A 23706-nucleotide genomic window follows, 5' to 3' on the forward strand; every position below is an offset into this window, starting at 1 on the left:
AAGGGTCTGTTTCTATGTTGTATGATTCTATAATTCTACATCTTCAGCTCTAGCTGTTTGCAACTGTTGGTTTTTAATATGCAGTATATATTAGGATGTTCACACAGTACACTCAAACACAGGAATATGTGGCTCAACTATATGAGGTGATAATCCTTGGCTTAACATGTCACAAAAAACGTTTCATATTTCATGTTTTTCTCACTGAATTTGTCCATGCTTATTACAGCTTTGGTTTAAACGTGAGCAAAAATGTTGAATTCCAGAGCTGAGGTACAAGTAACAGCCTTTTGCATCAAGGCTGCTTTTACTGAATGTGGCGTCAAGGAGCCCTCGAAAAACTGGAAACAATGGGAGTGAGGGAGCAAACTCTCTGCTGGCACTTTGGAAGATGGCTATAGTTGTTGGAGGTCGGTCATCTCAGTTCCAGGACATCTCTGCAGGACTTCCTCTGGATGGTGTCCTGGACTCAACTATCCTCAGATGCTTATCTATGACATTTCTTCCATCATTTGCAACTTCTCAGATACTGAAGCGGTCCATGTTCAGACTTAGGCTGACAGGTGGCAATAAATGTTTGAGTCACGCAAATGCAAAGTAATGACCATCTCCAATAAGAGACAATATGAGATCTTAACAACTAGCTGTGTTTTCAAACCATACTCCTCAGTCCACGCCACTTCAATGGCAGTTATTTAATTCTATATCTCTGCTTATTGACCCTCTTGCCAGAGAAAAGCATTTCTTCCAACTTTGTCTATCAAAGACACTTAAAGATTTGAAGTCTCCTCTTCCATGCTCTAAGTAGAACAATCTCACCTTCTCCAAAATTTCTACCTCCCCCATTCCTGCTAGTCTTTAACGTATGTGGTACCCAGAATTGTAGACAATATTCAAATTAAAGCCTAATCAGACACTTGTTAAGAGTTTGCCGTTTTTTTCTCATTTCCCCACTTTAAAAAGTACTCTTGTTTGCAACCTTGTTGACTCGAGATGACTACTTCCTTCTACTCTTTCAGTCCCTTGGTAATTGCACTGTTCTACCTCTCCATCGTTTCTCTCAAAAGTTATCACTTCACCTGTAGGCACATATCTGTCCATTTAACCTGTCTGTCTCTGATATCAAGTCTATTATCCAGACAACTTACCAAATTCTCAAATTTTATATCATCCACAAATGCCTAAATTGTTCCTGCTGTATGAAGGTCATTTATATAAGAAAAGCAATGGTCTCAGTAATCCTATTGCATACTTCTCTCCAGCTGTTATTGTTTGCCTCCTACTCTTTAGCCTATTACATATCAATGTTATCACTAACCCTTTAATATCTTGTTATTCTATTTATCAAAGATAGCTATTTGACAATGTTTCAAATACCTTTCAAAATCTTAATCAACATCCCTGCTGCACTATCTCCATCAGCCCTCTCTGTTACTTTATCAGATTAATTTGCATTAGTCTTTATCAGATTTATGGGTCTTGGTGGGTTACTCTTCGGAGTAGCTTTCTCAAAGATGACAATCCAGCCTAAGTCATCTGACTAGATTCCCTACAGTGTGGAAACAGGCCCAACTAGTCCACACCAACCCTCCGAAGAGTAACCCACCAAGACCCATAAATCTGATAAAGACTAATGCAAATTAGATTTAGATAGAGTAATCTATCTAAATCTAATTTGCATTAGTCTTTATCAGATTTATGGGTCTTGGTGGGTTACTCTTCGGAGGGTTGGTGTGGACTAGTTGGGCCTGTTTCCACACTGTAGGGAATCTAGTCAGATGACTTAGGCTGGATTGTCATCTTTGAGAAAGCTAACAAAAGTTGAAACATTTCCCGGGTTGGCCTGCCTGCCTTTGAAAGCATGTCAGCAAACACATAACATACTGAGTACACTTGTTCCATGGAACAGAGAGAGTTGCTGAAGGTGAGGCAGGTAGCCTTGTACCAAAACATCACATGTTGTGGTGCCATATCACTGTCTAGGAGGGTACAAGACTGTCTAGTCTAACATTTTTAATAACAGCCTGTGATAGAAATGGTGACTTTATTATATGATGTATTAAATGACACAAATTGATTTTTGTTTTAATTGTTGTGATGTTACTATAGCATTTGGACATGTGAGGGGGAAAAGCTATGAAATGTACACAGAAATATTACAATAATAGCAACCGTTCTTATTTGTGATGAAGTAATGCATTACAGATTACGATTTGGAGGTGCTGATGTTGGACTGGGGTGTACAATTTTAAAAATCTCACAACACCAGGTTATAGTCCAACAGATTTATTTGGAAGCATGAGCTTTTGGAGTGCTGCTCCTTCATCAGGTGGTTGTGGAGTATAAGATCGTAAGACACATAAATTATAGCAAAAGTTTACAGTGTGATGTAACTGAAATTATATATTGAAAAAGACCTGGATTGTTTGTTAAGTCTCTCATCTTTTAGAATGACCATGTTGGTTTCAGTTCTTTCATATGTAAAACCGGAGAAACTTGGCATCACCACCAGCAGTAGCCAGGCCTACCCTGACACCACAGTGGAAAATGTTATCATCGTGGGGAAGTCGATCATCAACTTATTGGGTCACATCCTTCAACTGGAAGAAATTGAAGTTCTTAGGAGAGGTCTCAATTTCTGCCCCACCACCATGGGTCTTGCAGCAGACATTGAGGAATTCATCAGACGAATGAGACTCCAGGAATTCTTTCAAGATACCAGCAGTGATCCCAATGAGCCCACCGAGGAACGGGAACAGTCTTCACAGAAATCCATAGAGGAGTGACCAAAGAAGGAGTCAACTTGGACCCTACCGGAGGGCCTCTGCCCTGGACTCGGCACGTATGCTCAAACCATCAGGAATATATAAATGCCAGATTCATCAGCCACACCCACAAGCTGAGCAGAATATCGCCAAATCACAACGCAACGCCATCCGTGCTCTCAAAACCAATCACAACATTGTCATCAAAGCAGCAGATAAAGAAGGAGCCATCGTCATTCAGAATAGAACAGATTACTGCAAGGAACTGTACCGACAACTGAACAGCCAGGAACACTGCAGGCAGCTACCGGCCGATCTGACCAAAGAGCACACCCGTGAACTAACCACATTGATCAGGACTTTGGATCCAGTCCTTCAGAGTTCCCTACGTTCCCTATCAGGCAATGGGACTCTGTGTGAGAACCTCTCTGGCTATGTTGAAGGCTGCTTTTACTGAATGTGGCGTCAAGGAGCCCTCGAAAAACTGGAAACAATGGGAGTGAGGGAGCAAACTCTCTGCTGGCACTTTGGAAGATGGCTATAGTTGTTGGAGGTCGGTCATCTCAGTTCCAGGACATCTCTGCAGGACTTCCTCTGGATGGTGTCCTGGACTCAACTATCCTCAGATGCTTATCTATGACATTTCTTCCATCATTTGCAACTTCTCAGATACTGAAGCGGTCCATGTTCAGACTTAGGATCCAGTGTACACATAGGGCTTGTCGGTGGGGGATGGCTGTTTTAATATGCTTTGGGTGGAAGCTGGAGAAGTGTAGTATCATGAGGTTAGTGGTAGAGTGAGGTGCTGAGGTGCCCATCCTTGAAAGAGATGCATATGCCCAAGAATAAGACATAAACTAGAGAGTAGTAGTAGTAGTCTGTGGTGAGTTTGATGGTGGGATGAACCCATTGTACAGGTGACCACTAGCTTCAGCCGCAACACTACAGATTTCTTACAGAAACTCAGCACCCACAGACGAGTCGAACCAGGAACATTTCTCGTCACAGTGGACGTTTCAGCACTCTCCACCAGCATTCCCACAATGACAGTATTGCGGCAACAGCCTCAGTACTCAACACCAACAACTGCCAATCTCCAAGAACCATCCTACAACTTATCTGCTTTATCCTTGATCACAACATTTCACCTTTGACAACCGGTTCTTCATCCAGACACATGGAATAGCCATGGGAACCAAATTTGCACCCCAATATGTCAACATTTTCATGCACAGCTTCAAACAAGACTTCTTCTCAATGCAGGACCTCCAACCAACATTATACACCAGGTATATCAAATACATTTTTTTCCTCTGGACACACAGCGAGGACTCACTGAAACAACTACCCAGTGATATCAACAGGCTTCATCCCACCATTAAACTCACCACAGACTACTACTACTACTCTCTAGTTTATGTCTTATTCTTGGGCATATGCATCTCTTTCAAGGATGGGCACCTCAGCACCTCACTCTACCACTAACCTCATGATGCTACACTTCTCCAGCTTCCACCCAAAGCATATTAAAACAGCCATCCCCCACCGACAAGCCCTATGTGTACACTGGATCTGTTCAGATGAGGAGGAATGTGACTGGCACTAAGTACTCAAGGATGCCCTCATAAGAACAGGGTATGGTGCTCAACTCATTAACTGCCAGTTTCAGCGAGAAACCATAATGACCTCCTCAGGAGATAGACAGGAGCTGCAACTGACAGGGTTCCCTTCAGACACCGCACAACGGTCAATAGAGAGGAATGCTCCCTCTCAGTCGGAGAACACTTCAGTGGTCTGGAACATTCGACCTCGGACCTTTGGGTGACCATCCTCCAAGGCAGATTTCGGGACAGGCAACAACGCAAAGTGGCCGAGCAGAGGCTGTTAGCCAAGGTCAGTACCCGTGGGGTTAGCCTCAACCGGGACCTTAGGTTCATGTCCCATTACAGGTGACTGCACTACACACAGACACACAGAGACAGACAGACAGACACACACACTTCTACAGACAGACAGACACAAACACACGCAGATCCTCTCTGATAGACAAGCTCTTTCTCATACGCTCACCCATACACTCTCACACATACACACACCCTCTCACAGACCTCTACCCCTTTGCACTCACAGTCACACACATACACATGCTCTTTCACTGTCACACACACCCTCCCCACACATACACCCAGATATAAGTTTGTGGGGTGATTTTGTACTTGCAGAATTACATTTTATTTTGCTCAAAAACTGCATTAATCCATGTAAGATTCTCTAAATCCATTTTTTTAGATTAAATTAAAAATCACACAACACCAGGTTATAGTCAAATAGGTTTAATTAGAAGCACTACCTTTCGGAGCGATGCTCATTCATCAGGTGGTTGTCACAACCACCTGATGAACGAGCAGCACTCTGGAAGCTAGTGCTTCCAATTAAACCTGTTGGACTATAACCTGGTGTTGTGTGATTTTTAACTTTGTACACCCCAGTTGAACTTCAAATCAATTTTTAGATTAGAATTAGTCTGAACACTGGGGTACAGACAGCCTCACACAGGGCACCTCACACCTTAAATGCATTATCTGGGCCTTCATGGCACTTATTGTCAAAGTTCACTTGAGAATGTAACTTTGAAAAAGTTCTGGGATTTACATATGAAAGAACTGAAACCAACATGGTCATTCTAAAAGATGAGAGACTTAACAAACAATCCAGGTCTTTTTCAATGTATAATTTCAGTTCCATCACATTGTAAACGTTTGCTATAAATTCTATGTCTTACGATCTTATACTCCACAACTTATTGGACTATAACCTGGTGTTGTGTGATTATAGGTTACATTTTTTTTTAATTGTGAAAGACTGGATTTCATTGCTTGTATTATAATTATTCCTGTTGTTTTAAATTGTATGAATAATTTTAAATACTCAATATGTTTATATGAACCCCCTTCTGTTATTTTAATGGAGGAGGTTAATAGACTTTAATGAAGTCTTGGTTGATTTAATGTTTTTGAGTAAATGAGGTAGTTCATTTGGTAAAAGATTGGATAAACAGGTGCAACTACTCCTCATTTATTCCTAAAAATGAATAATCATTAAAAACGTGTTAAATGAAAATCACTTGGTAGTAAGAAATGGTGGGTTGCATCTGTAATTTTTACATTAAAACTTTATTGGAGTCTTTGAGCATAATTGGTCCAAAGGTCCTCTTACTAGCTTTTAATAAATTACTCTTAATAACTTTTTCAACTTAGCTTTTGACTTTCGTACTCCGCCTGTCCCGCTCAGGAAATAGTGAGTGAGAAGGTCGGAGAGAGAAGCGGCAAAGCAAGATGGTCAGAGAAAGAGAGAGTAAGCAACAGCTTGCTTTTACTGAGCATGCTCAGTGACTATCCTGAAACAAAATAGCGTCAGTTCTATTCAGGACATGCCCCTAATTTACCAACAAAAACAGAAATGGCTGGAAAAACGCAGCAGGTCTGGCAGCATCTGTGGAGAGTGATCCGTGTTAACATTTCAGATGCAGTGACCCTTCTTCAGAACTAGACACTGAACATGAAATGTTAACTGATTTCTCTCCACAGCTGCTGCCAGACCTGCTGAGTTTTTCCTGCAATTTCTGGGGTTTCTTCTGCCGTTCTTTCATTTGTTTTTATCCCCTAATTTACCATTTCACTCAAATAGAAATGTTATTAGACTGTACTTTAAATGGTAGATACCTGTTTATGTAGAATAAGAATGATACTATCTTATTTCGAGTTTCAAAAAGATGAGATGAAGGAAAGATAATGAGTTGGGATTAACATGTTTTTAACAAATGTCTAGCTTTGCCAAGATTTTTGTTCTTATATGTAGCTTTATTTTCAAAGCAATTCGATACTGTGACAGATGCCAACTTGTGAAGCCAGATCGTTGTCACCACTGCTCAGTCTGTGACAAGTAAGCATTCATTTTATAACATTTCTAAATTTCAGTTTCTTCTTTTGTAGTTTTAACTTGACAGTTGTCTGTGACATTTCATAAACATTATCATATGTGGTTGAATGTACACTGCTCTTCGAGGAAACACTGAATAATCTCAGTATTATAAGAATATTATTAAATCTTTTTCTCAATAGCCTTTTCAAGTCTGTGCAGTTCATATTTATTCAGTTTTTTTGTGGCCTTTCCCTAATTACTTTTTAAATTTACAGCTGAAGCTGCTAGATACAGCTATCTTTCTGTTGCTGCAAAAGCTCAAACTCTCTCTCTGCTGCTAGATTCATGCTTTTGATTTTTCCTTTCTCCTGGACTAGAGCAATGAGGGAAAATGTTTTGCTGAATTTACCTTTGCCAAGGATGTGTTTATGGGATGCTGCTATGTTGGAACAGTTGATGACTAGTAGTTAAACAATATATTATTTTGTGAAGTATTTTGATAGAGTTAAAGTTATGCCAATTCTTTTTTGTACGTATTTTATCTGTAGGGTAAAACTGAAGTGTGTTTTACTAAAGCCTAGTAGTTTGACCAATCCAATCATATCTGGAATGTAGCACCTTACACTTGCCTCTAACTAATATAAAAGTAGGGTTTTGACAGGGTTTGGTAAAAGCTATGGTTCTTTTCCTGTTGCTAGCATTGGGTGCAAGACACTCTATTTTACTGAATTTGCCTTTGCCAAGGATGTGTTTATGGGATGTTACTATATTGGAACAGTCAATTGGTAGTAATTGTTCGGCATTTTGATAGTTACAGTTAAACCAATTATTTTCTTTCATTTTTATTTTGTCTGTATTTTACCTGGTCTTATAGTTAGATATGACATGTGCCATTTATTCCAGTTGTTAATTCATAATAACTTTACAAGTTAGGTCAGTAATGCCACCCACCATATGTGTACAACTTAATTATAATGCCCGTAATTACCACATGATAAATATGGATAATAACCTGTGATCGAAAGCCCACAGTGCACATCAAGATAGCAAAAGCTATCCAGACAATTCGCAGGCATTTCTCAGTAATCCCCCAAGACATTAAAAACATGGGTCATCAAATCTCATTAAAATTTACAAGTGATTACAGTTCTTCACTTTCACTAATTCCTCTTGAAAAGCCATTTCGAGCCATTATGTCATGGAATGCCTCAGTGTCTCCTGTTCTAATCAATCATCCTCCTGTCCTTGGTCCACACTCCCCCGATCTCCAAAATCTGCACTCCAGGGCTTCTTCATAAGCACAATTCCAGCTTTTCATAGATAGCTACTTTCTTCAAGCCTCCTATTTTCTGTGTTTGTCCCTGAGCTCCCATTTTGTTTAACTGAGTCTGCTTGTGCCTTTTCCATCCCTACTCTCAGTGCAACTCACCAGTCAGTGGCAACTGGTTTCATGGGATTCCTCATAAATTCAAAGACTTTTACTGCAACACCTAACTGAGTTGAATTCCAGAGGTGAGGTGACAGTGACAGCCCTTGACATTAAGGCTGCATTCGACTGAGTGTGGCTTCAAGGAGCTCTAGCAAAACTGAAATCAATGGGATCAGGCAGCAAACTCTGTACTGATTGGAGTCACACATGGAACATAGGAAGATGCTTATGGTTGTAGGAGGTCAGCCAACTCAGCTCCAGAACATCTCTACACAAGTTCCTCAGGGTAGTGTCCTGGGCCCAACCATCTTAATCTGCTTCATCAATGACCATCCCTCCACCATAGGGCAGAGGTGGGGATGTTCTCCGATAATTGCTGAATGTTCAGCACCGTTTGCAACTCTTCACAAACTAGAAACAAGATCTGGACAGTGTCTAGGCTTGGGCTGACAAGTGGCAAGTAACATTCGCACCACACAAATGTCAGGCAATGACCACATCCAATACAAGACCATCTAACCACCACCCCTTATCCATATTCAATGGTATTACCCTCGCTGAATCCCCCAGATCTTGGGGGTTACCATTGCCCAGAAATTCGACTGGACTTGCCACGTGAACACAGTGGTGACAAGAGCAGGTCAGAGAATAGTGTAACAAATAACTCAGTTCCTGACTCCCAAAGCCTGTCTACTGTCTACAAGGAACAAGTCAGGGGGGCAATGTAATACTCTCCACTTGCCTGGATGGATGCTGTTCCAACAACACTCAAGAACCTTGGCAACATCCATGATTAGCACCAAATCCACAAGCACCAACTCCCTTCTCCACCAATGCTCAGAAGCAACACTGTGTAACATCTACAAGATGCACGTCAGAAATTCACCAAAAGTCCTCAGACAGCACTTTCCAAACCCACGACCATTCCCATCTAGAAGGACAAAGGCAGCAGATACATGGGTACACTACCACTTGGAAGTCACGCACCATCCTGGCTTGAAAATAAATCACTGTGCCTTCACTGTCACTGAGTCAAAATCCCAGAAATCCCTTCCTAATAGCATCATGGATCAACCTATAGGACATGGACTGCAGCGATTCAAGAAAACAGCTTGCTATAATGTTCTCAAGGGCAATTAGGGACCGGCACTAAATACTGCCAGTCAGTGATGCCCATGTCCCACAAGATAATTTTTTTTAAACTGCTGTACTTTGGCTTAAACGCTAACTGCACAGAGTTATCCAAAGGCTCTTGATTTCTTTTCACTGATTCTCTTACATAGAGCTCATGTTGACTTCCCCACAATGTAACTAAAAATCAGCACTCCTAACTTGGAGTCCACACTGCCATCTCACTCACTTACAAACCTTCAGTCCCTGTCTGTAATTTTTTAACTGTCTTCAGTGACCCTGAACTGTCCTTAGTCATGTATTGTAAAGTTTGTAAAAAGCCTCTCCCTTGTTATAGACAATAGTTGCAGGAGTAGGCCACTCGGCCCTTCGAGCCAGCACCACCATTCATTATGATCATGGCTGATCATCCTCAATCAGTATCCTGTTCCTGCCTTATCCCTATAACCCTTGATTCCACTATCTCTAAGAGCTCTATCCATCTCTTTCTTGAAAGTTTACAGAGACTTGGCCTCCACTGCCTTATGGGGCAGAACATTCCATATATCCATCACTCTCTGGGTGAAGAAGTGTCTCCTCAACTCCATTCTAAATGGCCTACCCCTTATTTTTAAACTGTGTCGTCTGGTTCTGGACTCACCCATCAGCAGAAACATGCTTCCTGCCTCCAGAGTGTTCAATCTTTAATAATCTTGTACGTCTCAATCAGATCCCCTCCCATCCTTCTAGACTCAAGTATATACAAGCCCAATCGCTCTAATCTTACAACATATGATAGTCCCGCTATTCTGGGAATTGACCTCATGAATCTATGCTGCACTCCCTCAATATCCAAAATATCTTTCTTCAAATTTGGAGACCAAAACTGTGCACAGTACTCCAGGTGCAGTCTCACCAGGGCCATGTACAACTGCAGAAGGACCTCTTTGCTCCTATACTCAATTTCTCTTGTTATGAAGTACAGCATGCCATTAACTTTCTTCACTGCCTGCTGTACCTGCATATTTGCTTTCATTGACTGATGTACAACAACACCTAGATCTCGTTGTACTTCCCCTTTACCTAACTTGACTCCATTTAGATAGTAATCTGCCTTCCTGTTCTTGCAACCAAAGTAGATAACCACACATATTTATCCACATTAAACTGCATCTGCCATGTATCTGTCCTCTCTCCTAGCCTGTCCAAGTCACCCTGTATTCTCATAATATCCTCCTCACGTTTCACTCGGCCACCCAGCTTTGTGTCATTAGCAAATTTGCTAATATTACTTTAATACCTTTATCTATATCATTATCATTGATGCTGGGGAGAATTGAATGTTGCAATCTAGCAACTCTTAGAACTGAGTATGGTCTGAGCATTACATTCCCAGAGTATGTGAACTTCACTGGTCCAACTGGAGACACAGGAAATGGATTTTATCATATATTTGTATTGTAAGACATTAAAATCAATGATTTTGTATTTCAACAGGTGCATTTTGAAGATGGACCATCATTGCCCTTGGTATGTATGAAATGTCAGCTTCATACTGGCTTCTTCAACAAATACAGTAGTTCCACACAAGGTCACAATAATTTCTCAGAAGTTTTATATTTGCATATTGTAAGCAGAAGCATTTATATATGGTTTCCTCTATTCAGGAACTCTCCCTGTGTCTTTGAGAACTCATCATCTAAACCCTTCAGTAAAACATCTCACCCCTCTCCTTACAGACTACTACAACATCTCCAATTTCTGAAGTTCCTACTATTTGTGGTCAGGCAAAAGTAGGGAGCAATAATATATCCTTGGCAACTTCAGAGGTAAAAGTGTGGTTGGAAAATACCAAATATTTTGGTGGGAGTGTGGAATTTTGAACAAGAAATGATCAGCCATGATTTTATAAAATGGCAAACAGGTTTGATGAGCTGACTGGCCAACCTCTGCTCCTCATTCATATCTAAAGCCAGAATGCTAAGTTGAATGTGCCTTATTCCATTTAAAAATCTGACACCCTGTTCCCAGAGGAATTTCGCAAACTCCTCTAAATACATGCATATTAAGTGCAGAAGTGAATGTGTCCAGGTTAAGTTTCCGGAATGCTGAAGTTTAATGTTTTAACCCACACTGTCCAGACGTGCACCATCCCCATCTTTGCTCATGGTGATTCTGTCTATTGTCTTTGTTTCCACCCCACAAGCGTATACAGTTTCATTTCCCTCCCTGACCATTGTTTCACACTGGAGCAGATTGATGACAAATTCCCCAGCATCAAATTTGAATCCACAATTGAATTTTCAACTTTAGACCATCTACATCACATAGATTCCCTACTTTTCACCCCTTTATTATCAACCATCCCTAACAATGTCTACTGAAACTTTCATCTGTGCTTTTCTTAATTCCAGAAGTGCGGCACGGTGGCACAGTGGTTAGCACTGCTGCCTCACTGCGCCAGAGACCCGGGTTCAATTCCCGACTCAGGCGGCTGACTGTGTGGAGTTTGCACATTCTCCCCGTGTCTGCGTGGGTTTCCTCCGGGTGCTCCGGTTTCCTCCCACAGTCCAAAGATGTGCGGGTCAGGTGAATTGGCCATGCTAAATTGCCCGTAGTGTTAGGTTAAAGAGGTAAATATACGGGTATGGGTGGGTTGCGCTTCGGCGGGTCGGTGTGGACTTGTTGGGCCGAAGGGCCTGTTTCCACACTGTAAGTAATCTAATCTAATCTAATCTAATCTAATTGTCCCAGTGCTTTCTTGGCCAATCTCCTACCTTGCAGCCTCCAATAATCTGAGTTCATCCCAAACTCCATTGCCTTTATCCTAACGTAAGTAATTGCCAGTGATCCCTCAAAGCTGCATGACAGTATAATGGTCACAAAGCTGCTATTTGGGCTGCTCACAAGCAGTCCTTTGTCAAATGCCACATATTGAATGATATGACCATATATTGACCACACACATAATTTAGAGAGACACCTGTCTATCATTTGGCTTTTGCCCAACATGTCGACTTCCCTGCTCCTCGGATGCTGCCTGACATGCTATGTTTTTCCAGCACTACATACCTGTCTATTAGCCCTATACTCATTGATCAATGTTAGTTCATATTTCACCAAAGATTCAAACTTAAAATACTCATACGTGTATTCAGATCACTCCATATCTTCCTATGTCTGTAACTTCTTCCAGCCTTATAATTGTCCAGCAACTCTGAAACTGTGTGTATGTTCAATTCCAATCTGTTGTATGCCCCACCCATTCCCTTTGCCATCCTCCCAACTGGCAGCTGTGCTTTCAGCTATTCAGAGCCAAAGCACCAGAATTCCTTCCATAACTCTATCCAGTTGTCACCTGTGCTCTTCTCCTTTTATGGCCCTTGGTACATACAGATTGCTCGTTATAAAACAAACCACTTCCCCTTTTTTCACAACCTGTCCATGAGTAATTTCTTTTTAAATATGTTCCTTTTTTTTAGAAAATGATAGGGCATATTTCTCCACTCCAGGCAAAAGTGAGGACTGCAGATGCTGGAAACCAGAGTTTAGATCAGAGTGGTGCTGGAAAAGCACAGCAGGTCAGGCAGCATCCGAGGAGCAAGAAAATCATCATCCTGATGAAGGGCTTTTGCCTAAAACGTCGATTTGTTAAACTAGAAGTACGGTGTGTTTCGTATACACATGGATGTGGAGAAATCTTTGCTGCACAAACATACTAACAAATACATGAGGAGATATACGTTCAAAATGGATAAAGAAATTATTCAAGTAGTAACGACTTAAAATACAAAGCAACTGAGGGAAACCAATTTATTGGTAACCTTGCTATTGAGATAGAGTCCAAAAGTCCACAATTAAGGTTATTCCTTTGTGAGTTTGGGTTGCTTGAGGAATTGTAGGAAGTTGGTTTCTCTTTAAAAAGTCATGTTGAAAGTATTCTGAGGAAGTTTTGGTATTATGTAATTTCTGCTTCAGTGTTTTGACGAAAGGAGATTTTTATTTACAGACTGCACAAATGCAAGTTGAAGGCTGCATTTTATACACTTTTCCTTTGCAAGCCAGAATTATTGGTGTTGATTCTGTCAGTGGATGATGTGTGGAGCAGTCCTGACCCCTTTAGTTGTCTGCTATTTCAAAATTATACAGTTAGAAAGACTGTGTAATATTGTAGGAAACCATGTGACCAAGTTAGCTGGGCTAGGACAAATAGTTACCATAGAATCAAAGGCATGTATTGCAGATAGCCAAATGTCTATGGCCCATTCCAGAGGTTAAATAGGTAATCCTTAATGCATCTGATTGTAGGGTGGATTTAACTCGCAGGTCTATTGTTTAAGGGTTTTAGTTAATGATGATTATCTCTGTAGCAGATTATAACACAATACGTAGCATTCCAAGCATTCCAGATTTACTGAGAAGTATGTGGGTGTTGATTGTCTGGCTGATGTTGACTTTGAAGAAGTTTACAAAGGTTATTGTTCAGTCCTGACACATGATTATGGCAGCCATCTTTGTTGGGCTATTTATTGTGTTTTTAAAACAGTCACACACTATATAAAATATTAATAATTAATTTGCACTCATGATGCCCTACTTCAATCCATCTCATTGACCGAAATTTTTGTTGCTTATCCTTAAATCTGCCTTTGATTTGGCATTAGTTTATGTCTGGTTATTCTCCTGTGAAACACCTTCCAGAATCTTCTTCTGTTAATATAAATTTAAGTTGTTGAGGAATGGGGAAACATTGCACATTCCTGAATCTAGCAACTTCTCCATCTCAATGGGAGAGGAAAAAAATTAATGTTCAGTTCTGAAGTAGCTAATTCCATTTGACTTGGCATCATTTGGAAGACAAAATGAACTGAACTCTCAACAGGTGACATAGTCTCATGAGAATTGTGTTGCACCTTGATATGGTGTTGTACCTGTTTCCTTGGCCATGATCATTTCAGAGAATCTTTCTCGATATTTCAGAGAGGGAACTGTGAGAAACTAAGCTCACACACTTCAATAATTTCAGTCCGAGACAAAATCTGAATCAGTAGTATCCTTTATTTTACTCTTGCAAGAGGGTGTGATGTCCACTGTCTACAAGGCAAGGGACACACACACTAAATTCAATTAATACACGATATTTATATAATTTGGTTTCTTTTTTTTTTCATTGCTTCCCCTGTTTACATCTTCCACTTCCCTAAGACCGGCACCCATTACTCCTGTTTATCTCTTGCCTTATCCGGCCTTGTCTGTGACAAAATGGCTTATTTCTGGCCTCACAAGGCCGTTTGACCTCATTCCGCTGTGGGTCATTGTTAGGCATATCTTTTCTTCACCAATATCTACTCCCTCCATCTGTACCTTCCCCTACCATACTGATCCTTATGACCCTTTTAATTGGGGTTTGTTCCTGTGTCTCTGTAAAAGTGGGAAACAGATGTTTATACCTACTGTTTGTACAGGCGTATCGAGCTTAACTTCCTCCCCTCACAGCATCTTATCTATTCGCCTGTAATATTTACCATTGTTTTGCAGTCACATTTCATTCTTGCATACAATTTTAGCTAATACAAAAACAATTATGTATTTCCTCCATATAATTTCCATTCTTGTTGACTCAGCTCTTGGCTGAAACAATTACACACTGGTGTGAGTTCATTTACTTTGTATAAGTAATTATAATTGCAGAAATAACATTACTTTACCTATATCCCACAATTTCCCCTTTTTCTTTAATTACCATTTGTTATCTTCTGCAATTTTTCTTTTAAGCATCACCCCCAAAATTCACAAGCATCATTCCGGAGATTTCATCCATCTTGGTCTCACTCATCCCCTCATTATTTAGTCAATAAAGCTCCTCTGCCTGATTCCCTTTTAGGGGCATCTGTTTCATTAAGGCTGTCTCAATCAGTCTTTGGGTTAGCCCTCGTATACAGGGTATGATACAACAGCCAATGGCCACCAATACCCCGCCTACAAATATCAGGGAAGTAAGGATAGAAACCACCACCCCCTTCCATTTTCCAAACCATGATTCAAGCCATCCCGTGAGAGATGTGTCTACTCCTGAATTCCCAGCCAGTTCCTCTGCTAAGGTCGTCAATCCCCTTAAGGCCCGAGTAATTGAACCATCAGGTGCAGTGTTATTAGGAATAAAGGTACAACAGCTTCCTCCTAACATCACACTCACACACCCTTTTTCTGCTAAAATCATGTCAAGGGCCATTCTGTTTTCCCATACCATCCTACTTATCGCATCAAGCTGTTCCGATATTCCTTTAACCGCATTTCTTGTATAATTTATAAATTGCTGTTGATTATAGAAAATGTAATTTATCCAATCTACATTTTTATTAATTGTTACCCACCAAAAGAGAGCTGATTCAAAGCCTGCTGCAATCTGGTTACGAGCCTTGAATTCATCAGGTACTCCCCAGGGACTCCTACCGAATCGAGATAAATCCTGTCATCGAAAGAAGTGTCTAACCGTAATCTCTTACCTCTTCCCTTTTTCCCTACGATCTTTTCCTTCTCAAATGCCAGGGTAAATGGAATTGCCAATTGTACAATTGCACATATCCCTCTCCAATCCGGAGGTAGGGTGGGTCTCAATATTTTGCCTCCACAGTACCACCACAGATCCGCTCGGGGAACCTTTAGTGCTGAGTAGTTCCCTCCCTTCTCCGTTTCAGTAAATTCTTAATCTCTGTACATAATTTCAGCTCCCCCAAATCTCTCGACCGACTTGTACCTTGCCTGCGCACACACGACGTGTGATTTCCAACTGCGGCGGAAAATGTGGGGGGAGCTTTTGCATCTTTCTCCTCCAAGGGAGGGAACATCAGAGATAGGGAGGTACAATTCCTATCATTCCATGCAGTCTCATCCTGATACTGGACTATCAGACATTTCATGCCCTTCCTGTCTCACTTCCACCCGAGCGGAAAGAGAACCACCTGGGCCACTGGCCTACCGGAGGCACATGCATAGCAATTGCTTTTGTTCAGACTTTTTACAGTATACTTTACCCATTCAACCCAGGCATTTGCATCCCCGTACCCAGTTTCTATTTCGATGGTCTGTTTCAAGTCCTTTACCTCTATAATTTTCACTACTTTAGGATCATCGGGAGGGGTGAAAGGTTGTATCTTATTACCCAGTAGTTCTACCCGTTTTCCCTGTCCTCTGCTAATTTGAAAACAACAGCCCAAGAAATCCTTCCCGTTTGCTTTCATTTCTATCCCAAATGTTTCATTTAATTGTATCTCATAGGTGCACCCCCCCCCCCCCCGCCCGCCGAGAATTGCTTCGTGCCATGTGGTTTTCTTTATTGTTAGGTATATTGGGTTACACTTTTTATCGGGACAATCGCAAGCTGGTCGGAAGGGGGCCCGGTGTACTGTGACGAGACCATTATACCAAGTACCATCCCCGAGGCCATCCCCATAGGACTTAAGATGTATCTCAGAGCTGCGGTACTGTCTCTGATTATCTACATCCCCACAATTTACTCAGCTGCATGCATCAGCGTCTATTACTTGTGGATTATCAGACTCAGGAACCATTAATATACATATGAAAATGATATTTGACAAAATCCCAATACTAAGAGGGCTAGCATCATAACTCTAAGCATTCCCAGTATTCTAATCATCATGCTGAAGCACAAAAAGGCTTAATATACAATCTTACAGAAATAATCCCGCGCTCGCGTCGCCACTGTATAATCAGTTACTCAAAGTCTCTTTAGTCTGAGTTTCAGCGGGTCTTGCGTTGATTCGGCTGTCCAGACTTCTTCCTCAACTGGAAAGTCCACTGGCCCTTTGATCCGAGTGTAGTGAGTCCAGCCTTTCTCCGCCGTCCTTATTGCAGTTTCGGTAGTCAAAAGAGCCTGGTATGGCCCTTCCCAGTCCGGCTGCAATTTAGTCTCTATCCATGATTTTACTAAGACCCAATCGCCAGGCCGGATGGGATTAGTGGTGAATTCAAGGGGTGGAGTCTGTGCCAATAAACCCTGTTTCCTGAGGAAAGACAAAGAGGAGGACAAGCCCAGTATATACTTCTTTAAAAACAAATCTTTAGTTTTGGGAATTGGCAATTCTCCATTCGTTCCCAGGTAAGGTAATCCAAATAAGATTTCATAGGGGGATACTCCCAAATCTTTCCTTGTGGCTGTTCGTACTCGCAAGAGAGCTATAGGTAAACATTTGGTCCAAGGGAGTCTGGTTTCTATTATCAATTTAGAGAGCTGTCGTTTGAGTGTTTGGTTCATTCTCTCAACCCTTCCCGATGATGGCGGGTGCCATGGAGTGTGGAACTCCCAGGAAATTCCCAACCCTATCATTACCCCCTGTAACACTTTAGAGGTAAAATGAGTTCCTTGGTCAGAATATATACGGTTCGCTAGCCATATCGGGGAATTATGTGCTCCAATATTGTTTTAGACACCCCATTCGCAGTGGCGGTAGCTCGGGGGTATGTCTCAACCCAACCGGATAAATGATCTACTATGACCAACATATATTTTAGTCTTCCTACTCTGGGTAGTTCAGTATAATCTACTTGTATACTCTGGAAGGGTCTCAATCCTGGGTCTCTTCCTCCCGGGGTCTGCTTTCTCAAGACTTTCTTATTTACCTTCCTGCATATTATACATCTCTCACATATTTGTTTAGCAATTGTATATATTCCTTTACATCCATATTCCCTAAGAACTAAATCACACATTGCTTGTACTCCCCAATGACTGCCTTGGTGTATGACAGCCATAATCTCTCGCATCATCATTTTGTTTAACATTTCCCTTCCATCAGGTAACCTCCAATTTCCATCTGCTGTTTTTGCAGCCCCTAAATCTCTCAATTCTTTTTTTTCTCTTTCAGTAAATATAGGAGCTTCCCTAGGACCTGGGACAGTAGGTATTAGGGAATGAATCACCACTTCTTGTGGGTTCAGGGCGGCTTCCCTAGCCACTTCATCGGCTAATCTATTTCCCCTAGCTTCTGGTTCATTTCCTTTCTGATGACCATTTACATGCACTACCGCTATTTCTCAGGGGAGTAATAGAGACTCCAAGACCCGTTTAATCAATTCTTCATGTACTAATTCCTTCCCTCGGCTATTGATCATTCCTCTTTCCTGCAATATCTTTCTGAAAGTGTGCACAACACCAAATGCATATTTAGAGTCAGTGTATACTGTTCCCTCTTTATTTTCTAATGCCCTAAGGGCTCTTTCCAATGCATAGAGTTTGCAGGTCTGAGCTGACCAGCCATTTGGCAACCTTCCTGCTAGGACAAATGTTCGGCACAACATCGTGGGCCGAAGGGCCTGTTCTGTGCTGTATTGTTTTATGTTCTATGTTCCACCACACTACCTTTTGTCCCATCTACGATTGCATACCCATTATTGTTTTTCCCTTCAGTTACCCAGGATGATCCGTCTATAAAAAGTCTAGCCCCTGCATGAAGTGGAACATCTCTCAGGTCCATGCAGATCTTAGTTTGGTATTCTATAATGTCAAGGCAGTTGTGCCCTGGATTCTGAGGACAGTCTCCTTCCCCTTTCCAAAGAAAGGCAGCTGGATTTAAACAATTGTCCGTGACCAACACTAGATCATCCTTTTCTATTAATATTGCCTCATATTGCAAAATCCGCGAGTCTGTCAATCATCGCCCAGCTTTTTGGTTTTGGATCGTTCTCACTTGGTGTGGGGTGCTTACTATTAGGGCTCCCCCAAATGTAAACTTTCTGCTTTCCTCCACCCACAGTGCCACAGCCTGCACACACTCAGGCCACCCCCGGGATACTGGATCCAATAGCTTCGAAAGATATGCTACTGGCTGTTTCATTCCTCCCCACCTCTGGGTTAATACTCCCAAAGCCGCTCCCTTATCTACGGTAGCAAAGAGGTGGAAAGGTTTATCTAGGGAAGGTAAGGCTAACACGAGGGCATGGATCAGATCTCTTTTGAGTTCCTCAACTAGTTCTTTTTCCTCATCATCCCAACTTAGACATTTTGGTTCCTCCTCTAATAGTTTGACATATAATTTCTTAGTCTTCTGAGCATAGGAATCAATCCACAATCTGCAATATCCCGTTAGACCCAAAAATTTACGTAACTCCCGTTTAGTCCTGGGCAGCGGCATCCCCACTATTCCCTCTATCCGTTCCGGGCTTATCTTTCGCTTTCCCTCACTAACTAAATGTCCCAAGTATTTCACTTCTTGCTCCACATATTGTAGTTTGTTTTTAGATACTCGCAGTCCTTGCTGGCCCAGGAAATTCAATAATTTGTTAGTGGCTTCTACTCCTCTTTCTCTTCTTTTTCCTGTTACTAAGAGGTCGTCTACATACTGCAACAGGGTAGTCCCCTTGGGGCTTCTAAATTTCTCCAATATTTGTTCTAACATCTGTCCAAATAAATTCGGGGATTCCGTAAACCCTTGGGGGAGCACAGTCCACCGGTATTGCTGTTTCCGTCCTGTCTTGGGGTCTTCCCATTCAAAGGCAAACAAATTCCTATTTTCCTCTGCCAAGGGACAAGCCCAAAAGGCATTCTTTAAATCTATCACACTAAACTATTTGTGGTCATGAGGGATCTTACTTAATAACGTATAGGGATTTGCCACCACTGGGTGCCTGATCTGTACTATTCGATTTAATGTTCTCAAATCCTGCACCAATCGATAAGTTCCATCAGATTTACGCACTTGTAGAATTGGGGTATTATAAGGAGACATACATGGCTCTAACAGTCCATCTCTAATCAGTCCCTCAATTACTGGCTGCAGTCCTAGTTTACCTTCTATGGAAATGGGATATTGTCGCTCACAGACAACGTCCCCTCTCCTTTTTAAATTTATTTCTAGGGGAGGGATCTGTAGTTTTCCATGATTCCCTTCTCTAGCCCATACAATAGGGTCTATCTCTCTCTCTCCACATCCTCTGTCAACATTGCCGTCTGTACAACTAATTCTTTTTCCTGAATTCCAATCTCCAGTCCTAAGAGGATAATTAAGTCTCTCCCTAGTAAGCTACTTCCTATATCAGGGATATACAGCAGTTCCCTGTGACCCTATCCTTTGGACCTTCTATCATCAGAGGTTCAAATACTGGAACAGTAAATCCTTCCCCTTTTACCCCCAAAACAGTAATTGATCGTGTTGACATTTCTACTTTCTTTGGTTTAAAATTCAGCGATGACCGTACACCCCCGTATCTACTAGGAAGACTGCCTCTTCCCTACAGGGTCCCACCTTCAAGTTTATCAAGGGTTCCTGGTGGGCCCCCGAGGGCAGGAACCCCTGACACCCCTATTCTTCATCAAAATTCATAAGCGGAATTGCCCTTTCTTCCCTTTCTAGATCAGGACACTCCCGCTTAAAATGCCCTATCTTTCCACAATAATAGCATCCTGCCTGTGGAGACCTCCATCTCTGCCCCTGTCGCTCGAACCCTCTATCAAATGCTCCCCCTTGTCCTCTCCCTCTCCGTCCTACATGCTGCCACCCGCCGCTCCGGTTGCTCACTATTGGTTCCATTCTCCTCTTAACTACCTCATCAACCGTAGCTACCATCATTTTCACCTTCTGTTTTTGTCTCTCATCCTCTCTCTTTACAAACACTTTCTGTGCCTCTCTTAACAATTCATCTAATGGTTTTTCTCTCCACCCTTTTATCTTCTGTATCTTTCCCTGTATGTCTGGCCATGCCTTTGTCACAAAATGTACTTTCAAAAGACCCTGTGCCACTAGGTCCTCAGGGTTCATTCCAGAATATTTCCGCATTGAGTCTCTTAATCTTTGCAAGAAAGCTCAGGGAGTCTCATCTTTCTCCTGTCTAACTTCAAAGGCTTTAGTCAAATTCTGCGACTTCGGAACTGCCTCTCTTATTCCTTTTAGAATCAGGTCTTTCAATTCCCTCATTTCTTCTCTATGCTCTGGGTTTTGGTTTTCCCACTGGGGGTCTCTGAGGGGAAACTTCACCTCTCCCTGTCCAGCATTCCCATCTCCAATCGGGTGTTCCCTGTCCCATATTTTAATGGCTGCTCCTCGTATAAGTCCCCTTTCTTCCTCAGTAAATATTATATTCAAAATAGACATTAACTCAGCCTACGTATACAGACTGGGCCCCAAAAATTGATCAATTTGTTCAGACAACCCCACCGGATCCTCAACCAGGACCTTCATTTCCTTTTTAAATGTTCTGGCCTCCCCACTGGTGAGGGGGGCACTTACAAACCCAATCTCTTTGTCCCCTACTGGTACCTCCCGAAGGGGATAAGTCGTTACGTTCTTCCCTTTTTTTTTGTTTCTCCCCCTTAGGCTTTGATTTAGATCCTCCGGAGGCCTCCTCTACATCTACTGTAGCTTCCCTTTCTTTTGCTGAGGATTGAGGGTCAGAAACAACAACATCCCCATCCACTGCCCCTTCGTCCTCCTCTTGTGAGTCATCTGTTCCCAGTCCCTGTCTGTCTGTCTCTCCTCCTCCCCCATGTTCACCTAATCTGATTTTATGGTACGTGGGGGGGCAAACAGCCAAGAGGATCCCAGGGACTGGGTGGGCAGAGGGGGAATCCTTTGTCTTTACTACCATCATTCCCAAACTGCCCTTCCAACAGGACGCATAGTCCGCCTCCTCTTGACTAAAAGGTTTTTTATTCACATACAAATCTAAATACTGACAGACCCAATCCTCGTCCGAACCATACTTTGGCCAGAAAACAGCCGGACGAAGGACTGGTTCTTTGGTCCATACTAAACAACAATATTTAATCATTTTCTTTTTATCTTTTGCCCTTGTACAAGTATTGCTTGTCCATTCCCGCAACATCCTCCCCAACGGACTTTCAGGAGGAATGTTACCAGGGACTTTTTCTTCTTTCTTTACTCCGTGACAGCTACTCTGCCTACCTCCCATTTCCCGGGGCCCTCGCCAGTCCCTCAGCGATTAATTACCCCTTTTCCCGGCCACCAAGGCAATACTTAAAAGTCAGGTTTCTTACCTTGGTCTGTGCACAGAGTTGCCTGGCCCCTTTTCGCTATATTGTCTATCGACCTCCTGTCACTATCTGATTCAGATGACTCTCTTGTGGGACGCGTACCAGTCACCCAAGGGAGCGGACCAAACCGGGACACGAGACCGCTCCTCAGTTGGGAACAGTACGCATCTTCCCAGTGTCCAAGGCCAGCCACTCCCCCCTGCGATGGAAGAACATCCCGAATGAGCCCCCAAGACGTTCAGAAGTCCTTGCCTTCAGCAGCTGGCTGTCCCTGTCTCCAGGACAATGAGAACTTGACTAGCAGCCATTAGAATTAAATCTCATTCCCAATTGCAGTATAGGGGTGAGATTTCAATATTGTAGTGGAGCAACTAGCTTTTCCAAGACATGGACAGGTTGGACTGAAGGGTCTGTTTCCATGCTGTACATCTCTATGACTATGACTTTATTGCTGTAAAATTGGAGGCTGGCACATGTGCATTGGCTAAGGATTGCATTTCACAATTAAAATATTTAATCCCCTGCCCCGTGACATTCTCCTGACTTTTGTGATGGATTAGTCTGTACGATGTGTTTCTTGCTACCTGCACACTGAGGACCCAATAGCAGAGTTATCATTGTGTCTGATGATGCGACTGAAGTGCCTCTTTGAGAATTGCAAGATTGATCACATGCCACCACTCCAACAAAACACCCACTGAAATTGAAATGTTAAATAGAAGAAAAAGTTTACTTCAAATGTATGATTTTCTTGATTGCTACAATATATCGTAGGTGTACACATACTGTAGTGAAAGTATCCAAACCATGAAGTTTGCAGTACACATGTGAAAACCTGGCCAAGTACAAATCTGATGCTAAACTGCATTTCAAGGGAGCTCAGAGTGAATCAAATAACTTCTCACAATTGGAACCAACAGTCTTAAAATGTCTAGGCCACTAACATAGAGCCAACATGGTAAACTGCTGACTTTTTACAGCAATATAACATGGAAGATACGGAATCAGCGGCCAGTTTTAAATATCTCACAGTTTTCATTTCTATTGCTGTCATGCAATTTTTAAAAATTTAAATTCTAATTAAAAGTGACAAAATATACATTTTTGTTTATTTACAGGGTAAACAACTGTGTTGGATTCTCCAATTACAAGTTTTTTTTCCTTTTCTTGGCTTACTCCTTGCTTTACTGCATTTTTATCGCTGCCACTGACCTGCAGTACTTTATCAAGTTTTGGATGGTAAGTTTAATATAATTCTATAGTCATACTTCATTCACTTTGATTAAGTATCGAGATGTTTAACAAAAGGACGTTTTTGCTGTATATTTTAATGGAATAAATAAATTCAGTCAATGAGTTAATTAACCAATGATTCCTTTAAATAAAAGCAAAATGCTGCAGGTGCTGGAAATCTGAAACAAAGACAAAAGTGCTGGATAAACTCAACAGGTCTGGCAGCCTCTGTGGAGAGT

At 41.8% G+C, this 23706-nt stretch overlaps 1 protein-coding gene across 2 annotated transcripts in view; it reads left to right on the forward strand.

Annotated features, from left to right (window-relative positions):
* Positions 1–23706, forward strand: part of zdhhc2 (zDHHC palmitoyltransferase 2) — a 106429-nt gene that overhangs the window by 52658 nt on the left and 30065 nt on the right. For both annotated transcript variants that reach the window (XM_043690199.2, XM_043690209.2), the window contains exons 5-7: positions 6638–6707; positions 10723–10755; positions 23353–23473. In XM_043690199.2, the coding sequence (XP_043546134.1) occupies positions 6638–6707; positions 10723–10755; positions 23353–23473 (224 nt within the window). The remainder of the gene's footprint in view (positions 1–6637; positions 6708–10722; positions 10756–23352; positions 23474–23706) is intronic.

This window comes from Chiloscyllium plagiosum, unplaced genomic scaffold (genome assembly GCF_037043375.1).
Source record: "Chiloscyllium plagiosum isolate Xiang-an unplaced genomic scaffold, Cpla_swu_hap1 HiC_scaffold_1, whole genome shotgun sequence".
NCBI lineage: Eukaryota > Metazoa > Chordata > Chondrichthyes > Orectolobiformes > Hemiscylliidae > Chiloscyllium > Chiloscyllium plagiosum.